Source organism: Onychostruthus taczanowskii, unplaced genomic scaffold, assembly GCF_017590055.1.
Source record: "Onychostruthus taczanowskii isolate IOZ18803 unplaced genomic scaffold, ASM1759005v1 scaffold118, whole genome shotgun sequence".
NCBI classification, from domain to species: domain Eukaryota; kingdom Metazoa; phylum Chordata; class Aves; order Passeriformes; family Passeridae; genus Onychostruthus; species Onychostruthus taczanowskii.
In genome coordinates this window covers 1,524,944-1,545,692 of record NW_024498329.1, presented here as the reverse complement: position 1 = coordinate 1,545,692, position 20,749 = coordinate 1,524,944, and the positions used below count along the sequence as shown (strand labels likewise).

Sequence of the window (20,749 nt, the reverse complement as noted above, 5' to 3'; positions counted from 1 at the left end):
CCCTAGGAAATCCACCTTAACAGTGAGCAAAACCTCCATCCTTCAGACTCAAGGATGATGAAACTATGTTATTTCATGGTTTCTCACAGAAGACTATCTAGAAATCCTAATACTACGCTCTCCTTTCTTTCTGGGGAACAGAATTTTTTTGTGTAGAACATGAAGCTTTTAAATGTATTCTAAATAGTAAAATACATTTTAAATTTACAATAGATTACATTAATTAAAACACTTTGTATTAGCAACACTGTTTTGGTCAGTAATTCAAAGCCGCACCATACAGGCTGCTCTGATGAATACTAACTTTATACCAGCCTAAACCAGTACACCTCCACAGATAAGCATTTAAGTTACCTTCTCTCCTGGGTTACTGCTATAGAACATAACACAAGGGTATAACTCAGCTGCATCCACATCTTCAAAAGCTAGTTTTGGCTCCTAGGGAAGAAGCAAAACAAAAAAACCCTCAATCTTGGAACACCCTAACAAGCAAAAATACGAAACATGAGGAAGTCATGTCTGTATTATAAATCTTCTAAGTACTGAAACTGCCAAATGTTTTAACTTTCATGCTTATCCATGCCATATTACCATTGCAAGAAAACCCACCAAAAAATAATTCTGTTAAATACCTCTCCATTTTTACCGAAGGAAATAGTTCTTGCTTCCATATCTAACACACACGTAATGAAATCTCCTTGGGTAAAGCTTGACAGAGTCAAAGTCTGCTCCCCATTGTGATACAGGTTGCCACTGTAGGCTCTGTAGAGCCACATATCTGAGGTGGTGCGATGGTTGAAGTCATGCACAGGCCAGCGAGATACTCCCACACAAGTGCCTTCATTGCCTCTGTTCTCCTTCACGATGTAGAACTAGCAGGCAAAACAAACACACAGGGAAAAACACCAGGAATATACACTTTAACACAACAAAGCAATGAAAATGTTTCTTACACATATGTATGTCTACTTTTAACTGTTTTTCACAGAAGCTTTTAATGAGAAAAACAGTACGTTTATATGCTAAAACCATTTTAAAAAATCTCTCCAAATGATGTATTTAACACTGTTCTCATAAGGCAGGCTGATGTGTCTTTTTGCAGGAAAACAACATGCTTTGTGAAATGTTTTTCTACAAAAAAAATCCTAAATCTACGTAATTCTGTAGGTAAGTTTTCCAAAACTGCACATGCATGCTGACTATGGACCGGAGGGGCAACTACCATTACCCCTAATAACACATACATGTTCACAATCTCCAATCTGCGTGCTGAAATACTCAAATCCCACCACTCAAAAACAGACACAAACTCTTCCCTTGGCACTGAAAAATCACAGAATTACTTAGGTTGGAGAATGTCCTTACGATTATTGAGTCCAACCCTAAATGTAACACTGCCAATTACTCAAGAATTGTGTCATAAGTGAAAAACACAGGCAGCTGCTGTTAATAAAAAACATAGCACATTTCCAAAGCAATGAGAGAGAAGGTAAGAAATACACATTTAGGCAACCTACCTTCCACTGGTAACACCCAGAAGTAACTCCAGTGGAAGCTAAGCCATATCCTTTGCCTCCACTTCCATGAGTTAGAATCTGCCCGTTCTCCACTATGCAGCACTGAGCTTTCTCAGGATCAAAGGACACTTCCTGGATGGGAAGATTCTCATCTTCATCCTCAGACTCTCCTTGCTTCTACAAGAGATAGGACAAAATATTTGTGGTAAATATAATTCAGCTGCATTCAGTCACAAGACAAAGTACAAAGTACAAGTACTGTTACCTGGAGCTTCATTTCTTGCTCTTTCTCCTTTATTTGAATTGCATGTTTGGCCTGGGCTATTGGACTCTCCCACATGCAGTCAGACAGAAGTGAGAACAATCGTTCAACAACCTGGGGCATTGGGATAGAATTCAGATCATTTTAACTCCAATATGAGGACAACAGCAACATTATATTGTTTTACTTTGCTTTGTAGGTATAAACATCAAAATATTTAGTGTTCTTAGATTAACAAATAACTACACTGAGCCTTGCTTGATTTGGATTTTGAAACCTACAAAACATTTAGAAGTTTAAGCGATTTTTAAGGAAATGCAAAAGTTTGTAAGAAAAAATAAAGACCTGAGCCATCTGATCATCTTCAACGCCAGATTCACACGCAGGTAACACAGCTTCTAGTACATGAAGTGCAAGCAGTCTAGTCCTCAAATTGCCAACCAAGGGAACTCCTGAAGATGGAACAACACGTCAATAATCTTAAAATTACTTTAGCTTCAGGCCTGCCCCTGGTTCCATGCCCCCAGTGTCCCAGAGTGTAACCCCTGTATGCCTATACTACAGCTGGTTTGAACTGCTCACTAGGAACTCACTACATAATACATGTTCTAACAGGGCTTAACTTTTGGAACTGCACCATAGAAATGCAAAGTAACCATGGAGCACATTTTGACATAATCATACCTGAGCAACACTTCTGGGAAGCAATGTTAAGAAGGACTTCTGTCCACTTTGGAGATGCCATCTTGGACTGAATTGCTTTTGAAGACACAACTCTACGCAGGAAAACAAGAAAGTCTCCCAGGTGCAATTCTGCTGCATGTTGCTTTCGGAGGGCAGCTAGGAAGTTAAAACAAAGTTTTCATTTACAGCTTTAATATTACAACTTGACTGGCAGTCCTGGTTACTGGCAACAACCTGTTCTGCAGGTAAAAGCACAATGATCAGCTATTACATGGTGGCTGGCTGTTAACCTTAGCTGACTGGTGCTCACCAAGACACGAACCTCTCACTCCTGCTCCTCAGCAAGACATGAAGAGAAAATAATATTAAACTTTTGTGGGTCAGGGCAAGGGGAGACCTCTGTGGGAAGACCTCATATCCTAATTCCTGATTAATTATCTTAGTAATTCATTGGACATTGCATTATTTTAAAGTGAAGACAGTTAAAAGCACAAACAAAAACATATATACACTTAAAACCAAGCTACAATTAAAAATTCTTCAGAAACAATTTCCACCAAAATTCAAAATGCTCATTAAGGGATTCTAAGCCACATGAAGATAGCAGTATTTCAGAAAATCTTTTGGTGCGGATTTTCCCATATGACACAGTAGTGTCACCTTCTTGCCATCCACTCGGACTGCAAAACTGCATAATACAAGGCAAATACAATAATTTCCTGAATTTCTCCAATATTTATTGATTTTGATAATTAAAGTCCTATGACATTTATGAAAAACACTACAACCACCAACTCATTTTTCAAGGAAAACTATATTCTCTTCCTAATTCCCAGCCCAATGAAGTAATTCTTACTCTCAGTCTGCACCTATTCTTGCAGTTTTGTGCATCAATTCTGTGTAAATCTGAACTGAGCACAAAATCATTTGATGACTTTAATCTAATTAAGAGAATTAAAAATGACCCAACAAAAACCAATACACAATAGAGTGGATGAGAACCTCAGCATTCAGTGCTTTCTTCTATTATGTTTCCTGGTATTTTAGAATTGTTACAGAAATTATGTAAGATAATTACCTCTGAAGTCTCTCTTCTCATTATCCCCATTTGACTCTGCCTTTTTTGATTCCACTTCACCTTCCTCACCTTCCCCTTCTCCAAAGGAAGCCATCAGCATCACACCAGCTTGTGATAGCAAGTTCTTCAGCTGGCTGCATAATAAATCCAGCAAGGACTGCACCACCTTTGGGCTCAGTTTATCTGCATAGGTTCTGTATACACAAAAAGAAAATTAGGAGTACTTGAGAGCTGATCTAAGGAACAGTAATTGCAGAAGGTTACTTTTCCCCATCCTCCATTACAGGCTTAAATTCTTTCTATTATTTTAACCCTATTTTTAATACAAATGAAAACAGCCTAATCTTTGGAGTCATAGGATAAGTTTTCAGTACTTTCTAGGGTAAAAAGGAATAACTCTATTAACTAAACATAATGTGTTTGGGGGATTTTTTTTGAGTAGGATTATTAGGCTTTTTTACATAACAGATTTAGCAGCTAAATGCAATGTATTGTACAAAGACTGAAACTAAGATGCATGTACTCAACATCAAACAATAATCTCACTTCAATTAGAAAACACTTTCTCCATTTGTGTTTTCTTTATTGAGTAAGAAATAAATATTTAAGTATTGCTAGGACTTTGCATGCTGTCCCATGGTCTAGCACTATTCCTCAGAAAAATGTTTCATATTCTGGAAAGAAGCACTATGTCTTGCTCTGAGAAACTCTCACATTATCAGTACTGCTTTTGCACAAATGACTTTAACACAGCAACATAAAGTCTTATCACATCAACTGAACACAGCTCTACACAAAGCTGAAGTAGCAAAGCAGGGGTTACAGACCACAAAGCTGTGACTATTCAAGTTCAAACACACTCAACTGAAAAGTATTTATTAGTCTTACATGCATCTTTCCTATGAATAACATGACTACTCTTCCCCCTCGCCCCCTTCACGTATGTATTCCTGAGCAACATTTACTGTTCTAATGAAACCTCACACAACATTTTTCAAGGGTGCTGATAAGCTCAGTGATGAAGTTTCTCAAAAGCAAGGGACACTCACCCTGTGGTGATAGCCAGGATCTGCAGCAGTCTCGTGCTGGCTACTTTCAAAGCCGTGCTGAGCTGAGAAACCCCAGTTTTGGGCAGCAGCTGCAGGGGCTGTCCTAACATGGTGTCTGTGCCACACAGCTGGGACAGCACATTCAACAGCCCCGTGGAAATGGCCAAGGAGACATCAACAGGCTGATAGTGCACGCTGAGAGCAAAGACTGTCACCAACAGAAGACGCTGCTGTGCTTCTAAGATTAAAATTAAGTTGTTTTTAATTAATAAGATGTTCAGAGTAAGAATACTGAGACAGAAGATCAGCAGATTATTTTTAAATTAATTTAATTAATTTGATTAATTATTTTAATTAATTTAATTAATTAAATTTTCAAAGAAAAAGTGAGCTTTGTCAGACACTTTGAGGTAGTCTTTCTGATGAACCACTGCACTCTTCTTTAATTCAATGTAACTCTGTGTCAAAATGGTCCAAAAAGAGTAGCACGCAGATCTAGTTTGTGATTTAATGTTCTGAGGCTAAATCTCAAACCAGAATCTTCTCTCTAAGGTAAGGATAACTGGTTGAAATACTTCATTTTGTACTTTTTTCACATTTACTTCTCTAAGTGAAACACCAAAATGACCCAGGTAAAAAAAATAACAGACACTGGGTTCTACCAACCAATGCAGATTTCTCTTTTAGGAAAAGAAGTCAGATAGGCAATTCAGTGAATTCTGGTCAGTAATATCAAAGTCTGCCTTGGAAAACATACAAGCTGTTCTAGTGTACATTAGAGAACATCTGGTTTGCAAATCTGCTTTTCACTTACCTATGTGATGCTTATTAGCTTGCAGAGCTCTTTCTAAAGTAGCAGATAATTGCTGGTAAATTTTGTGCACAGCCACCTGGATTTCAATTTGAATACTCCTCTTGGCTGCTCTGATACCATCCTGAGTCAAACAAATAAATATTATAAAAACTGCTGTTTCAATAACCCATTTATCACTGGGTTATTGAAACAGCAGAAACTGCTGAAGTACACACCTGGTAGTGATGCAATCTTACACTCTCTCCTTTAGCCCCTGCATGTCCTACAGTGCCCAGACCAAAGCAGCCAGCAAGAAACTGGAGTCTAACAGAAGTAAGCAGTGAAGAAGACTGAAATCCTGGTACTTGGTGGCTTCCCATTAATGGCACGCAGCCTTTTTCCTCCATTCCTGATAGAAGCACCAAAATCTGATGAAGTGCTTCCAGACGAAGCTAAAAATAAAGGCAGGCAAAAGACAATATTAAGTAGCCAGTACCCTTAGAAATGGAAAGTGGATTATACTGAACTGTAAGCAAAGATGAATGAGGTCACTGTTCACATATATTTTTTTAAAAAGGGAACACTTTCAGTTTTGTTTCAGTTTGTTTACATAATGTTCCCAGTTCCAATTAAGATATTTAACAGAAAAGAAGGAAAAATTACTTTAATAGATGGAATATGGACACTGTTTCAAAAAAAAATCCTATAATGAGCAAAATGTACAAAGAATAAGAAGAGCTGTTAAACTGAAATTTACCTCAGCCCTCAACTGCTGCTGCTCCATTGCAATTATTGATGCTTGTGGACTGGTGGACATACTTTCCTCTGGTTCCTTAAATCCTGGGGAGCTTCCCACATCTCCACTTACAAAACTGACAGCATTTTCAATCAAAGTATGAACTCCAAGGGATTTTGAGAGATCAAAATCAGACTCAACAAATGAGTAGGAGGATGTGTATAACCAATCTCTGCTGTGCTTCAGTCGAACCCACGAGTCACTCAGAGATTCCATTTGACTGTGTATTGCTCCTAAAGATACACACAAGGAAGTCTCATCAACTCCAATTCAGGTAACACATTTTGGCAGTAAGTAAAGACTGAGCTGTTGTTACTGACACAGGTGGAAAATGAATACTCATGTTATTTATACCATGCATTAAGCAACTTAGAGACTTGATTTAAATTTACAGCAATTTCCCTAAAGAAAAGGCTGTATTTCTTTTAAATGTTCAGCGCTATTGTAACAAGCTGCCACACGAAAAAAACAAAAAGAAGCCACTCAAACTGCTCAGCTTAAAGCTGGAACACTGAATAAAAAATGCTTTGCAGCTAAATGACATAACAGTAAAGATTTTCTACCAACGAAACTTAGGCACTTGGATTTTGAGGTTTAAACATAAAGCAAGAGTGGATTTTAATCAAGCCACTGCATTTCATAGTTTTGAGAAAACACAATGTTATTCTGAATATTTACAGAATTCATGACTGCAGAAGAAAACAGAAATTTTTTTAGACTAAAGAGAACTTTGACTCAAGACAGATACATGTGTATTAAAACACTATCTAGAGTAAGTGTTAGATCTCTGCCATCTGGCAGTTTCACAAGTCTATTTTCAAATATTTCCTATCACCAGCATGTCATTACCTGAAACTTTATTACCACTAATAAATGGACTTCTTCCAATGAGCATCAGTCATCATTCTGCAGCACTGGAATTTATCACCATAGCTTTGATCCAATTTCCAAGAGAGTTTTGCTAGAACTCTCTCCCTGGCACAAATGAGTGTCATGACACTCAAGTCATAACTTCATTAGCAGTCCATTGATAGGCATCAGTCCTCCTTTTCCTCCTTTTGTAAGTTTTTTTTCCTCCTTTTGTAAGTGCTGTTTGCCCACTTGGAGCCATGCAAAGTATTACAAGAGGGCACACCCTGATCAGAAGAACTTCCCATCTGTACAGGGAGACAGTGTCTGGAGACCTCTGTGGAAACCTAAACTGTGTTTAACACTCACTTTGAAATTTTAGTTTGGATTATTTACATGATGTACAAAAAATGCTTAAATATTTATCTACCTTGTGTACAGTAAGTTGTAATTTGGAGAATCACAATCTGCTCACAGTACTCCTAGAAATCTATATTACTTCAGTTTTAAACATCTTTCTGCAGGGTATCAGTTTCAAACATTATTAAACATAGCCATTTTCAGGGAAAAGTCACACGAAGTCATAGGAATTAATCTGTCCAAAGCTTGCTTTCAACAGTAAACCTGAGTTCCAATGGTAACAGCCAGACCCAAATTACAGGGTCCAAATGCTGCCTCCCTATAACAGCTGCTCACAGGAACAAGCAAAGACAGGCACAGCGGTTTTGAACTTGGGCTAACTTTCCTAGCAACCTACATAACTTTTTTCCTCAAGTAAAGGCAAAATGCTGTTACTCTGCCAATGAGTCAGCACCTGCAGGTCACAATTTGCACCTTCATGCAATTTACAAATTCGAAATACTGTGAAATTTTGCTTCTCTTTTGTCAACCAGGGTACCTATACTTAGTTGCCAAAAATTTAATTGTCAGTGCTACAAATTATGAAAACCTCTTCACATCCCATTCTGTTTTTAGTAAATAGTGCTAATGCACATTGCCATAGTATTCCTTACACTTGCTACTAAGCAGACTGCTATGGCTTCAGGAAGAACTGTCACAGTACTTAGGTCATACAGACTCAAATTTATTTTGGATAATGCAAAGAGCATGTTCAAAGACATCTTTTCAAAGTGCAATCTAATTTCCTAATCGCTGCTGCTTTACATAACACAGTAAGACTATATGGTTTACAGAGAACAACCTATTTTATCACATTTACTACGAAAAAATGTAAAGAAATTCTGTTACTCAATTTTACAATTTATACCTGGCAATAATATTAAAAAAAATAAAAAAGATCACCTTTACTCTAATTTTAACATTAATTGTTAGAATAGTTGCTTTAAAGCTTTCCTTTAAAATCTAAGTCACATGGGGAAGTGGCCGGTGAGAAACATAAGATAAATAAGAACAGAACAAACAGGTGCTAAAATATTCAGTTTCATGTAGGAAGCTGTTTCCTGGCAAGTGCATGGTGAACAGAGCCCAGGGGAAAGGACAAATGAAGCCTCAGATGACCCACAGGAAGCACAGCTAAAGCATTTCCTAGGCCACAAAACACAGCCCACAGAGCAGCAGCTCTTTCCGAAAGCCCCATAAGCCCTCCAGCCTTTGTACAGCAGGAGAGCTCAAAGTGACTTCAGCTTCCTTCCCTCCATCTGCCCCACAATGCACTATGCCACAGAATCAAAGCATTTGTAAAGAAACAAAAGCCATTTCCAGTGGCTTAAATCATAAGCTAAAGGAAATCTTTAACAGGTTTACAGAACATCAGAAGAAAATTTAGTTTTGATAGGCAACAAACCTTATAAGAAACCCAAAACCACGTATTAATAAAACCTTAAATTATTTCTATTTGCAGAAACTATGACATCTTAGCTAATTGTTTTAGTACAAAATGCAGGAATGTTTAAATAGAAGACCAATGTAAAAATATTTCTAATTTGGAGAAAAGTGCAATGATTACGAGTTACAGATTAAATGTAGAACAATAGAAGTTATAATTGAAAGGAGAGAGTTTTAGACACAAATATGTCAGAAATCAAAGGAGAATACTTCAGAACTAAAAATGTTTAACCATCAAGGCACAGAGTAAATTCTTCCCTCTTGAACATACTATGTATCAGCAGAAGAATCAAATATGTGACTACATTAGAGCTCAGCTTGATTCTGTGTAATGTCAATCACACAGAATTGATTGCAGTACAGTGCTTTCAGAAGCCTCTACAATCACATGAATAGAGCTGCACAGATGAATAAACCTGAAGCTTACAGTAAAACAAGAACTTGTCCTTATAAGCCAGCTTGTAATAATGAGTTTTCTAAATGAATGTGGCACAGCTGCAATGCACACTTTATAGAACAAAGGAAGCTATGTAGGGAAGCTATAGAGACAAAAAATAAACATGCCATCAGTTACTTGCTTGAAGCTCTTCTTTTTTCTGGGGCTCAACTGGCCAAAAAGGAGTAAATACACTACACCACACAAGAAGCAGAAGACAAAAGCACATATTTGAAACAGAAGGTAACATACTCATAAAATCTCTGCCTCATATTATTCTGACTTAAACAATCAGTCTCATCTCAATTAATACTATATACCAAACAGCAAGGCCTGTGGAAAAAATATTTACTCTTGTTTGGCATGAATACAGTCTAGATAACAGTCCTTCTAAATTCTCCACCTTTAAGGAAAAAAGAAATAATCCCCTGTAGCACAGCTGTATGCACTCATGTGTATGTATGTTTGCTTGTAGGTTCATGTCCCTTCCTTAAGCACAATTTGTCAATTTTCAAAGGCACAATAATTATTACAGGTTCACTAAAATATTTCCATTTGGGTTTCAGTGAAGTTGCTCATTTTTCTGGAGTAGCCCAGCTGTGTTAGTTAGGCACAGCAGTGCACACAAGTACACTGAAATTCACTGGGTTAAGTTGTAGAGGATGGAAAGCCAAGAGTGGAGGACTCTCACTGATCTGTAGCTGTTTGTGACTGCCCTGCTGGCTGTGCTTTCCTTACTGCTGTGTACATAACGTGGTGTGCAGCACCCCATAGGCACTGTTCACAACATGTACAACATCTGCAGGCAAACTCTCTGGATCTGCAAAACTGAAAAAATTAACCTAAGCAATAGAAAAAACAAAGGGCTTAGATACAAGGGGAAAACAGCAATGTGCTGCTCATTACCCCTTACTGCAAAATTACTCAAAAATACTTTTTCTGTAGTGATGGAAGGAAAAGTTTACTAATAAAGAAATAACTGAATAATAGCAGGAAACAAGATACTCAAAGGATCCTCAGGCTGAAGCAGGAATAGCCCAGTTCTCTTTCTGAATAGACAGAATAAATTAAGAAGGTAATTAGAATAAAGATTGGACTGAGTGGCTATGATGTTAATGAAGTTAAAAGAGAATGCTTTTCCTTCCATATTTATCAAAAATACCATAGGAACTCACAGCATTATCTCCTTTATTAGTCACAGCACACCACAAGAATAAAGATAAAACTGAAGGGGATTCACCAAACATCCACAACTGCCACTGCACTGTGCTGGCCACATGACAAGGGGTGGACAATCCAAAAAAGCTGCAAGTTACACCCTCACCAAACACTGGGACATGCTTCAGTTCTAGGAGATAACTAGGATTCACAAAACAGACATGTCACAAGAGACAAAAGACCATAAAAAGCACTGAGCTGAACAGCCCATCCATTTATCACACAAATACTTGTAGATCTTTTCCTGACCTTGACAGATGTACGAGGAATGTTTTCCTATAGGTGCACCCTGCATTTTCTGACTCTGGCATTGGTTATCAACAAAAACTGGCATACGTATCACCCAGCACAAGCAGACAAGCTTGCATTACTGTGTGCTAACTCCCAAGGAAGTCTCCCACTACCAAAAGAGTGGTATCTGTACATGTTGTGACAGTCTTCAGTTTGCAAATGAGCTATTTGAGCGTCTTTTTAGGTGCTGGACAGATTCACTGTATTTACCAGTCTCTTCTCAGTGTTCAGACCTGATAGAGAATCTTTTTGCTGTAAAAAAGTTTTGATGAAGTCTACTCTTGCACTATTACTCACTTCCTGAGGCTTGTGACAAAGTGACATTGGCATAAGCAACAGTCCAGGAACCATAATTCAGAAGACATATTGTACCTCAGACCTAATCCAAGATTATGTCCTAGGTTACTCTTGGAACACAAAGGATATCAAGTACAGAGTTCTGTGTCAGAGTAATGGCAAAGCTAAAAATGCCAACTTCAAAGAATGTCCTGCAGATCAGGGGTTGACAGAGGCCTTCTGATAGATCTTCTAACCCTGAGAATGCCATGATACATCTGCTGTCACAGTAAAAGCAGCTCTAGTGCATTTCTTTACTTGCTCAACTGTTTCAACTGATTATGCATGGACAAGGCACCACTTTCCACATTAAATATTGAAATCTAATGGGTGCTGCCACTGATAGCACCTTTTGCAATTCCAAATTTCAAAGGCATGAAACCTCTGAGTATTCTGCTCAATGATTAAGCCTTTTAAACCAGAATTCTTACCTTAACCAACAGTATCGAGGCTTCTGTTACTGAGGAATATCATAACTCAACCTAATTCCTGTTTTCATAGTCCCATGCTCTTTACAGACACAGCAGACCTGAGTCATGATTTTCAGACAGGTTCTGCATCATCCAGATGGAAGTGGGACTTTTTAGTCCCTCCACCACCTTCTATCAGGGAGCTCACTGAGATTCCCCAGTATGAAGCAGTAAGAAAGAGCAACAGAAAACGTGGCTGCTTGGTTCTGTAGATGTGCTGGTGTTCAAAGGATGCAAAATAAAGCAGTGTCTTCTGAATACAAGCTCTCCAGATTCAAGCACATTTTATGGTAAAAGCTCATTGTTAGCATAAGAATGGAACATTCCACAATTTTTTATTCTTGAAGTCACATGAGTGAAAACAGAATGCACATTTTTGACTCACTTAACAGAAAACCTCACTTGTTTCAAAAGAGCATTACAATTGCAGAAACCAGAATGAAGAGTAATAACCAAGGAAATACTATAACCAAGCCACAAAGCAACAGAAGTTCACACAACACAGAGTGCGTAACAATTATTTTAGATGCTATTCTTAAATGCTCAGTTTTAACACCTGGTAGATAACTATAAACTGTATGTAACTGCAAACATAGTTTAACTTAAGAAACTCCTAACATTTGTCAGGTTAGTATTCACTAGGTAAACAAGAGAACTTACCCCTCTTCCTGTGTGATGCTGCCAAATCCAAATCAACATTTCGTCTTCCGCTCTAAATTAAAAGAATAATAAAAGCCTCATTTCCTCAGGTGATCATATACCATATGCATAATATTAGAGTATTTACATTTCATCCCTCACCATAAGAGTGAGACAGCTGACAGAGCTATAATTTTTTCAATTTTTTTTACCGCTAGTGCTTCCTCTTAACAATGATGAATTAAGGTACCGAAACACAGAGCTAGACAAATGTTTCAGGTGTACCTCCTGTACAAATATTCAATTGACAATCCCTAAATACATCATGCTGGTTTACTTACCAGTGAATAACCTTCCTCATCTGATTCTGGCTGAGACAAATCAGATTCACTTCTTGACTTCATCAGTCTGTAGCTTGAGTTTGCATGGATTGAGCGACTTTCTGCTGTAAGACTTTCACTCCTGCTTCAGGTGCACACACATTTGTGTGCACACACACAGAGAAAAAAAAAATGCTGATATTACACAAAGGTAAGATAGCCAAATTTAGCAGGTGCCACAGTTTTATTTGGGAGGAGACTATCACAAGACCACATTAAAGAGGAAAAGAGTGGTCTGATGGCTTCAATTATATTTAAAAAGGGTATTAGTAAATTCTGTTACTTCTTAACAGCCTTACTGGTCAAGTGAACATGTCAACTGCAAATGAGTGATTGCTCTAGAGCCTTCATAAGTATTACACAGAGTAAAGAGAAACACTCTGAGCTGAGAGGACAAGAAACAGAGACAGAGTAAGTGGGTGAAAAAGCACTGAACTTATTAAAAACCCACCCAAAAAATGCATCCTAAAGTTGATATGCTGGAGATGAAAGCCACTTTCACAATGACAGAGGCAGCCACCCGTGCTTTAGGGACTAGATTTCCAAAAAGAGGCAAAAAGAATAAAAGGGTACTGAATATATATAATTTTTCTCCTCAATATCTTAGTATCTTTCCCATCAATATCTTAACTTAAAATATCAAAACAGGACACCTAACAACTGGTCTTACACATGCCTATGATAGGAATATCTGTAAAAATCAATCATGAACAACACTTCTGTCATAACAGGCTTTGAAACTTTTGTTTTAAACATACACAGTTGGTTTTTTTTAACACTACTACATAAGATATTGGTATGGTTCAAAAAACCAGAAATATGGTAAAAAAAAATCCAAACGCAAAAAAATCACATGAAAAACCAACAATTTTTCAAAGTATCTCATGCTGCCTGTACACCTGATGATCAGAACTACTTACCACTAAGCCCAGTTTTGAAACTTAAATAGGGTACACACAGAATAAAACTCTTCAGGTTTAGTTAGCATGGCCAAGAAAAGTGGAGAAAAATCACTCTTTTCAACAGAAGCGTAACACTGCCTTCAGCGGTAATTTTCTTCTAAATAAAACTGCAATAATGCTCAGAGGAAAACTGGGGTTGTATAATCAGCTCTAAAGGGAGCAGAGAAAAGTTAACCATGGTGTAAGAGTCAGCAAAGCCCACCTGGTCATGAGCCCAACGCTCTCTGGAGCAGCAGAGGGAGCCTGCTGGAGCTGCCCATCCTCCCTTCGCTTCTGCAGCTCCTCAATGGCAGGGCTCACGCCCAAGATCAGCAAGGCACATCTGTGGATCACAGAGTTGCAGGCAGCAGTGTACACATCCTGCCCTTCTGTCAGATCAGTGCTGATCCTTCGTTCCTGCTGGGATTGAGCAGGTGGATCATCAACTCTAGTCCCCGTCCCCGTGCTCATCCTATCTCGATCCCGACTGCGAGCTACTTCACGGGCTGATAGGAAACATTGAAATATTTCTGTAATATACAATACAAAAAGAAAGTCTTAGCTTCTAGACAAAGCCGCAGAGAATAAAATATTCATCTACATATTGGGCCAAGAACTACCCCACTACAAAGAACAACTATTCTTTTTCTAACAGTAAAAGAATACATTGCTAATACAGTGCCATAAAAGAAGTCATGCAAACAAGTTAAACGAAGCATTTATACAACGTTAATTTTAAAATGAAGGACAATGCACTTTGACAGAACATTCAAACTCTTTCGGTGTCTTACTGCAACCCAACTCATGTTTGAATAGCATCGAAGAGAAAGAGATTATTTCATGTTTGCCTTTTAGCAGATGTATATAAAATAATGCTTCTGTAAATCTGTATTGCCGACACCAGAATATCTCCAATTTGACACTGGAACAGCTTCAGGCTTTTATTAGCTTTGGGCAGTACAATGAAGATCCTATCAAAATTCTTAGCCTACACTTTACTTAATTCTGCTCTAGTCTAAAAGGTCAGATTCTTCTAAAGAGTATGTGTGAGAGCCCTCCTCATCTATGTCCAAATAACTAAAGTTCTCTTGATTTAATCACTTTAATTTTAAAGATTCAGATCCCCTTTGGAAAGGCAAAAGTAAAACCAAATACTTCCTTCACTGATATGAATAGAACTCCACATGCCAGGTTCAGCATCCCTTAGGAACCAAAGTGAGAGAGTCATCATCTTCCTACTTTTCTGTGCGTGTAAGACTATCATCTGTCAGAATGTTTCTGGATACATTTCCTTTATTGTACCCAGAAGCCCTGTCTAGGTGGAATTGGAGAGCTCTGAGCATTTAACCAGAATAACTGCAAATCAAGCAGCCAAACATACTGCCTGTACTGAGTGGGTGACGTGTAAATCTTCTAGAACCACAAATCAGCTCATGAATGTGCACTTCAGCTCCACTGCACATTCCATGGAATGACACATTCTATAAAACTAAAGGTGTAACACACATTTTGGTCAATAAGGTCCCAAAGAGAAATGGGAGTGGAAGGCCTAATGGGAAACTGTCAGCAAAATAAGAGATGACAGCAGAGACGGGAAAAAGATGAACATTTTAACAGTACCCAGAGGAACAATACTTGGAAAAGAAAATCGTGCAGCTATGGAAAATATTTCAAGTCAGCCAATTTCATTTCTTAAGCTACATGCATTCTACAGAAATGTTCCAAGGCTAACACAAATGCTGTCTTGGAGAACACTCAGTTTACAACAGAGAAAAAACCAACCTTGTGTGACTGTCTGTTGCTTTACTGAAACTGAAAAAATTAAGGATTAACTACCCCATCAAGCTGGACTACAAGCCCCAATCAGTGTAACAGTTTGTGAAATCACCTTTTTCAAGCGATTTTCTAAAGAATTAAACAAGATGTTCACAAAGTCCAGGAGAAAATATGGCAAATACTGTTAAAAATACCAAACTCTGACTGAAACCTCCACATTTTTAAGAGCAGAGATATTCAAAGATACAAGTGAATTCCAACACAGTCCACTATTAATAAAACAGTTTTGTTTCCAAACTTCACAATAACATTACCCTTCAAAGCATAAAACAACACATACAGACACAGCCAAAATTCTGTATCTAAATACTGATGAAAACTCAGAGATATAATGACAAGAACTTCAGAGAAAACAAGATGAAACCACGTAGTCCTGCAGAGAGTGCATACAGAAGTGCTGGTATATGTCATATGCCCTGAACTGCAAGGAACTCACTTAGTATTCACATTCCTTTATATCTAAAAACCTTCCTAAACTACAAAAAAACATTACATCATTGTATAAAAATAAACCTCTCAAAATGATTACACAGACAGATCTTTCATAATCTTTAAAATAATTTTTCAATTTTACCTCAGAGTGAAGAAGACCCTGTCCTTCCAAAGGACATGGCATTATTTAAACACATAACCAGTACTTACTGCCAGCTGTCATAACTTCATGTTCTCTTTCCTCCTCTTCATCTTCTTGTTCTGGGTGTCCTTCCTCCCTGTCACGTTCTGCCTGCTCCTCCATTTCTGCTTCTTCATCAATTGTACGAGTAAAAGAATGTTCTTGAGTATCAACATCAGCAGATTCTTGGTTATCTAGCATCTTGATTAAAAAAATTACACACATGAAGTGAAATTCTCACCAAAATGAAAGATGAATGTACAAGGACACAGGCACTGAATAAGAGGTTTCTTCCTACCACAAAGTACTTTTGATACTGTGTGAAATATACAACAGAGACAGTTGTTTACATTCAAGGTTTTAAATAGTTAAATTGGAAAATTTAATTTTGTAACCATCACTCAGATTATCTGCAGAAAAATGTCTCCTTGTAATGCTTACTTACACTCTACAGTCAAACTTTTGATACTTCAGCACCAAAGCCTTCAGAAACCATAAACCTGGGTAGACTGTGTAAAACCAAACCAGGTACTTTTTCCCAATGGCATTAAATCTGAAGCAACAAATCTACTGCATATATCAGATTTGCTGTATTGCATCTTTAAGTTTGAGAATTTCTAGGAGTAACAGGACTTATTGCGTGCACACCCAATGCTTTCAGAAGTGCTGAGCCTCTTGCAACTATGTTAAACCCCTACCTGAGAAAGGAAGTGGGCAAGACACACACATCCCCATAATATTAACCAAAAGTAGGAGACATACCTACACTATTTTTAAGAGCACCACTAGTGCTTCACAATACAGCTAAAAAGCATCTTAATCCTAATATTACATGAGAATTTTGTTCATTATAAATATCTTGCTTGTAGATTGTAAACCACAATTAAAAATCCTATCAGAGAAACCTGCTTTAAGGACTACTTTGTATTGCTAAACAGGCCCAAATCCCATAATTCACTGAACACTTTCATCACTAATGCTGATCTGGCCTAACAAAATTTTTTAGAAGTAGCCAGTTTCAGGCCCAGTGCTCTCATATCAGACATTCACATAGGGCTGACAAGAACAAGTTGCCCTAGAGTAATGCTAGAACTAAGAAGATAATGTGGCCATGGAGGAAGGAAGAAGGAGTAGGCAAGGAAAGGGAAGAGAGGTTCAGAGATCAGAGGCCCAAATAATGCAGTTGGATTCAGGAATGGCAGCCAGACAAAGCTGTGGCCTGCCCAACACAGCTGAGCTATCTCCAGCTACACTGTAGGGCTTCTGTGGCCCAGCATTCTAGAGATGGGAAGAGGGAAAACCAGGCTCAAGGCAGGGCTTGGGTCAAATGATGCCAACCAATCATTTCCTTTAACTGAATTAATATCACATACTCCAGACTAATGGATTCCTAATTATACCCTGCCCATTTTCATTTGGAAACTCATGAAGGTTTTACAACAGGATAGAAAAAAATACTGGCAATTACATAATATTTTCTAAATAGGCAGTAAAGCCAGAAGAACTGCAAAGGGATACACAGCCTTACCCATCTGTCTCTGGAGGATGACCTGGTCTGAATAAGCTCCATGTTCTTGCAGGCAAGCAAGCGACTCCGAACTTTATAAACACAGCGGTAAACCTCTGCCAAGGCCTTACCAGGCTGGTACCTACAGAAAACCACATCAAGCCACAAAAAAAAAATCACACAAACTTCCTTTCTGAAAGTCAAGCTGAACTTTTAATAGCAGCTTTGAGTTACTTGCCTGCTCTCACCACAAGCTTGACTAAGTAAACTCGTATGTTTCAGAAGAGCTGCAAGGACAAATCTGGACACAGTGTCTAGGAGGGATTCATTACTTAAAGTTGCAGTATCCCAATCTGAAAATAGAAATGATTTATCAAAACTGGCTACCGTTCCCAAAAAACAAAAACACTTGTTTTTTTTAATATTGTATTCAATATCTTCAGCCATTTAATTTTTTTTTTTAAGGAGCTAACTTTTTGATTTCAAAAAAACTTTCCCCCACTTTAAAAAGAGCCATTATGAAAATAATATTGCTCCACTATAAAATAACTGAACTGCCAGGCAAACCTTCACAAAGCACCGTAATTCTCCATGGGAAAATAAAAAATTACTGTCCCCCTTCTTTACAAATAAGTTCATAATATATTTTTGTGTTAAATGTTATCTATAAATCCTTGTGAACTGCTGTAGAAATGACAATATGTACCTGGCCATAGGAAAATCTAGTCTAAAACACCTGCTCCTCAGCAAGTTCCATGACACTGCCTGTGACGCTCTGCTAACATGAGCATACAACTTTCAGTCAGAGGAACAGAGCAGACCCATATCAACTTCTAAGGAACCCAGTTCCACAGCCTAAATTACACAGATCACCCATTCGACTCAGATTTTGCAAGCAGACAACCACCACTGTTTTTACTGGAATTCCCACTTCTGTGGAATCCTGTAACAGAATTCCCTGTGTTGTTCCCAACAGGTACACAATACCATTTTCTCTTTTCTTCATCTGGTTCAGCTTGGCCAGAGCTACAGAAAATTATCTCTCAATACAGCAACTACAGTACAACTACAATGCTTAGTGGATCTCAATAAAAGGAACCTGGAAGGACTGAGCAGGAAACACAGATTTTAGGCAATAAGCATGAAAAACTATTACTACTGTAGGACCAGCCTCCCAGAGACTTGAAAAGCAAAAGCTGACTTACCCCTTCATTCCATTCCTAACATATTTTGCAAGTTATTTTGCCTTCCCCCATCTCCTCCCCTTTAATTTTTCTTTTTAATTCAAAGTTTCACCCTGCTCTACTCAGAAAATAGAAAAAAAACAACAACTAAGAAAACAAGAGTTTCTTCTTACCAGTTCAGAGGGGAAACAACACTGAGCTACATGTTTGCCAAGCACTGAAATCAGTGTCAAAAGTAAGCAACAGAAAAAGCAAAAGAAAGATCATGGAACATAATAATGAATTAAGTTTATAACGTTGTAGAATTAAAAATCGTTGCCAAAGAAAATACAGGATTATGCTAGGAGTGTAGTTGGAGCACTTAACTTGCTTTCAACATACACAGGTATTTTCAACACCTTACCTTTACTGACAGCATAGTCCTGCATACTGATCCACAGGCTCCTTGCTGGCTCTTTTGTACAACCCAAGGCCAAATCAACATAGACTGCGATCTCCGGTCTCAGCTTATAATCAAAGGGCTTCTGCTCCTCATTTCCAGACAGGGCCACTTCTAACAAGGAGCTCATGCATTTGTCTAACAGAAGGGAAATACCACAGAAATTAAACTCTGCAAATGCTGAGGAATAGATGCATCTAACAGCACTTAAACCATCTTTCACCTTCCTCTTAGTTAAAAAAAAAAATCAAGACATGTTACTGTCCTTTCACAAATTCACCTTACATAGGGAAGCGACTTAACAGACAATCTACATAAAAACTATGGAGATTTAAAAGCATTATCCAACTCTTCTTCAAGAGCATAAATCTGTATCATTAATTCTACCTCAACTGCACAGCTATGCACTTGCAACTACTGCCTAGACCTATTTCAAAACACTCTGTCTTTTAAGTCTTGAAGTAGCCTATTCAGAACCAGAGGGAGGAGGAGATGTGAACTAAGAGGAACAGGGCAAAAGAAGCAAGTGCCCCATTCAGATAGGAAGGGATGAAAGGAACACCACTGCTGAGTTGTTGATAATTCTGGTGGATCATAAAGAATGAAGTTTGCTATTAACAGTATTGTTTCTAATTAATTAAGAAATAATTTTGCAAGTAGAATAAAACAGAAGATATTTTTCCAATAATTAATAAGAAAAATTGAGCTCCTGGAATGTCTGTTACATGCTGAGCATCTAAGAGTAAAACATTCCCAGTTAACTGTGTGAACAATTTCCACTGAGAAATTGTGATTTTTTTTTTTCTCCAGAATGCATTTCCAAGACTCTTTATAAACTACACCATAACCTTAAATACCATTTTGGAACTTTTTGTATTACTACACAAATAGACAAGAATGCTGAAAGACAAATCTTTAGCACAGGGACTTATTCAAACATCATCAGAAATTTCACACCTGAACACATATTTACACTATTAGGCACTGGCACTGAACAGCTCACCTAAATGAGGAATATCCATCTCCACTCCATCGCTGAATAGCGGGGTTTTGAGCCAGTAGGCTGTGTCCTGCTCCTCGGGGGACACTGGAGGGCCCTGCAGCATCCCCCCCAGGCAGCGCCCGATGAGCAGGGCCACCGTCCTCTCCAGGTCCACCAGCCACACCCATGACTGGGCAGGCTGTGGCAGGGGCACACCCGCAGGGTCAATCAACTCAGGGCCACCTGCAAGTATTCAGTGCCAGGTTAGTCACCCATGCCCAGGTGTCACAAACAACTCCAAAATCCCAAATGGCAGATCTTGTTCATGTTTCCCAGTTAACTGCAGATTTGCCCCTCGATCGGCAACCTTTAAACTGAAGAAACAGCAGCTAGGACAAACAGATCGCTGAACGTTACAACTGCAGCACGGCAGAGAACACACCATTCGTGGCACAGCTCTTCATGAAATAAAGGCTCTTTTAAACTCTGCCCAAGAACTTGCTTTGTCTAATACACACTTCTGTGTTCTGATAAACAAGTACAGATTAAGGATACAACTGGAAACAGCACTCAAAGCAGAAAAAGGTATTTCACGGCAAGGGAT

At 38.3% G+C, this 20,749-nt stretch overlaps 1 protein-coding gene across 3 annotated transcripts in view; it reads right to left on the bottom strand.

Annotated features, from left to right (window-relative positions):
- Window positions 1-20,749, bottom strand: part of HERC1 (HECT and RLD domain containing E3 ubiquitin protein ligase family member 1) — a 101,973-nt gene that overhangs the window by 33,882 nt on the left and 47,342 nt on the right. For 2 of the 3 annotated variants that reach the window (XM_041427677.1, XM_041427678.1), the window contains exons 18-36: window positions 20,167-20,388; window positions 19,128-19,301; window positions 17,779-17,893; window positions 17,562-17,682; window positions 16,063-16,234; window positions 13,808-14,114; window positions 12,605-12,728; window positions 12,285-12,336; window positions 6,141-6,412; window positions 5,620-5,835; window positions 5,405-5,525; window positions 4,591-4,828; window positions 3,542-3,735; window positions 2,464-2,619; window positions 2,125-2,231; window positions 1,783-1,893; window positions 1,518-1,694; window positions 633-872; window positions 355-438 (exon numbers count right to left, since the gene is read on the bottom strand). In XM_041427677.1, the coding sequence (XP_041283611.1) occupies window positions 355-438; window positions 633-872; window positions 1,518-1,694; window positions 1,783-1,893; window positions 2,125-2,231; window positions 2,464-2,619; window positions 3,542-3,735; window positions 4,591-4,828; window positions 5,405-5,525; window positions 5,620-5,835; window positions 6,141-6,412; window positions 12,285-12,336; window positions 12,605-12,728; window positions 13,808-14,114; window positions 16,063-16,234; window positions 17,562-17,682; window positions 17,779-17,893; window positions 19,128-19,301; window positions 20,167-20,388 (3,203 nt within the window). The remainder of the gene's footprint in view (window positions 1-354; window positions 439-632; window positions 873-1,517; window positions 1,695-1,782; window positions 1,894-2,124; window positions 2,232-2,463; window positions 2,620-3,541; window positions 3,736-4,590; window positions 4,829-5,404; window positions 5,526-5,619; window positions 5,836-6,140; window positions 6,413-12,284; window positions 12,337-12,604; window positions 12,729-13,807; window positions 14,115-16,062; window positions 16,235-17,561; window positions 17,683-17,778; window positions 17,894-19,127; window positions 19,302-20,166; window positions 20,389-20,749) is intronic. The other variant, XM_041427679.1, reaches the window with a different exon arrangement.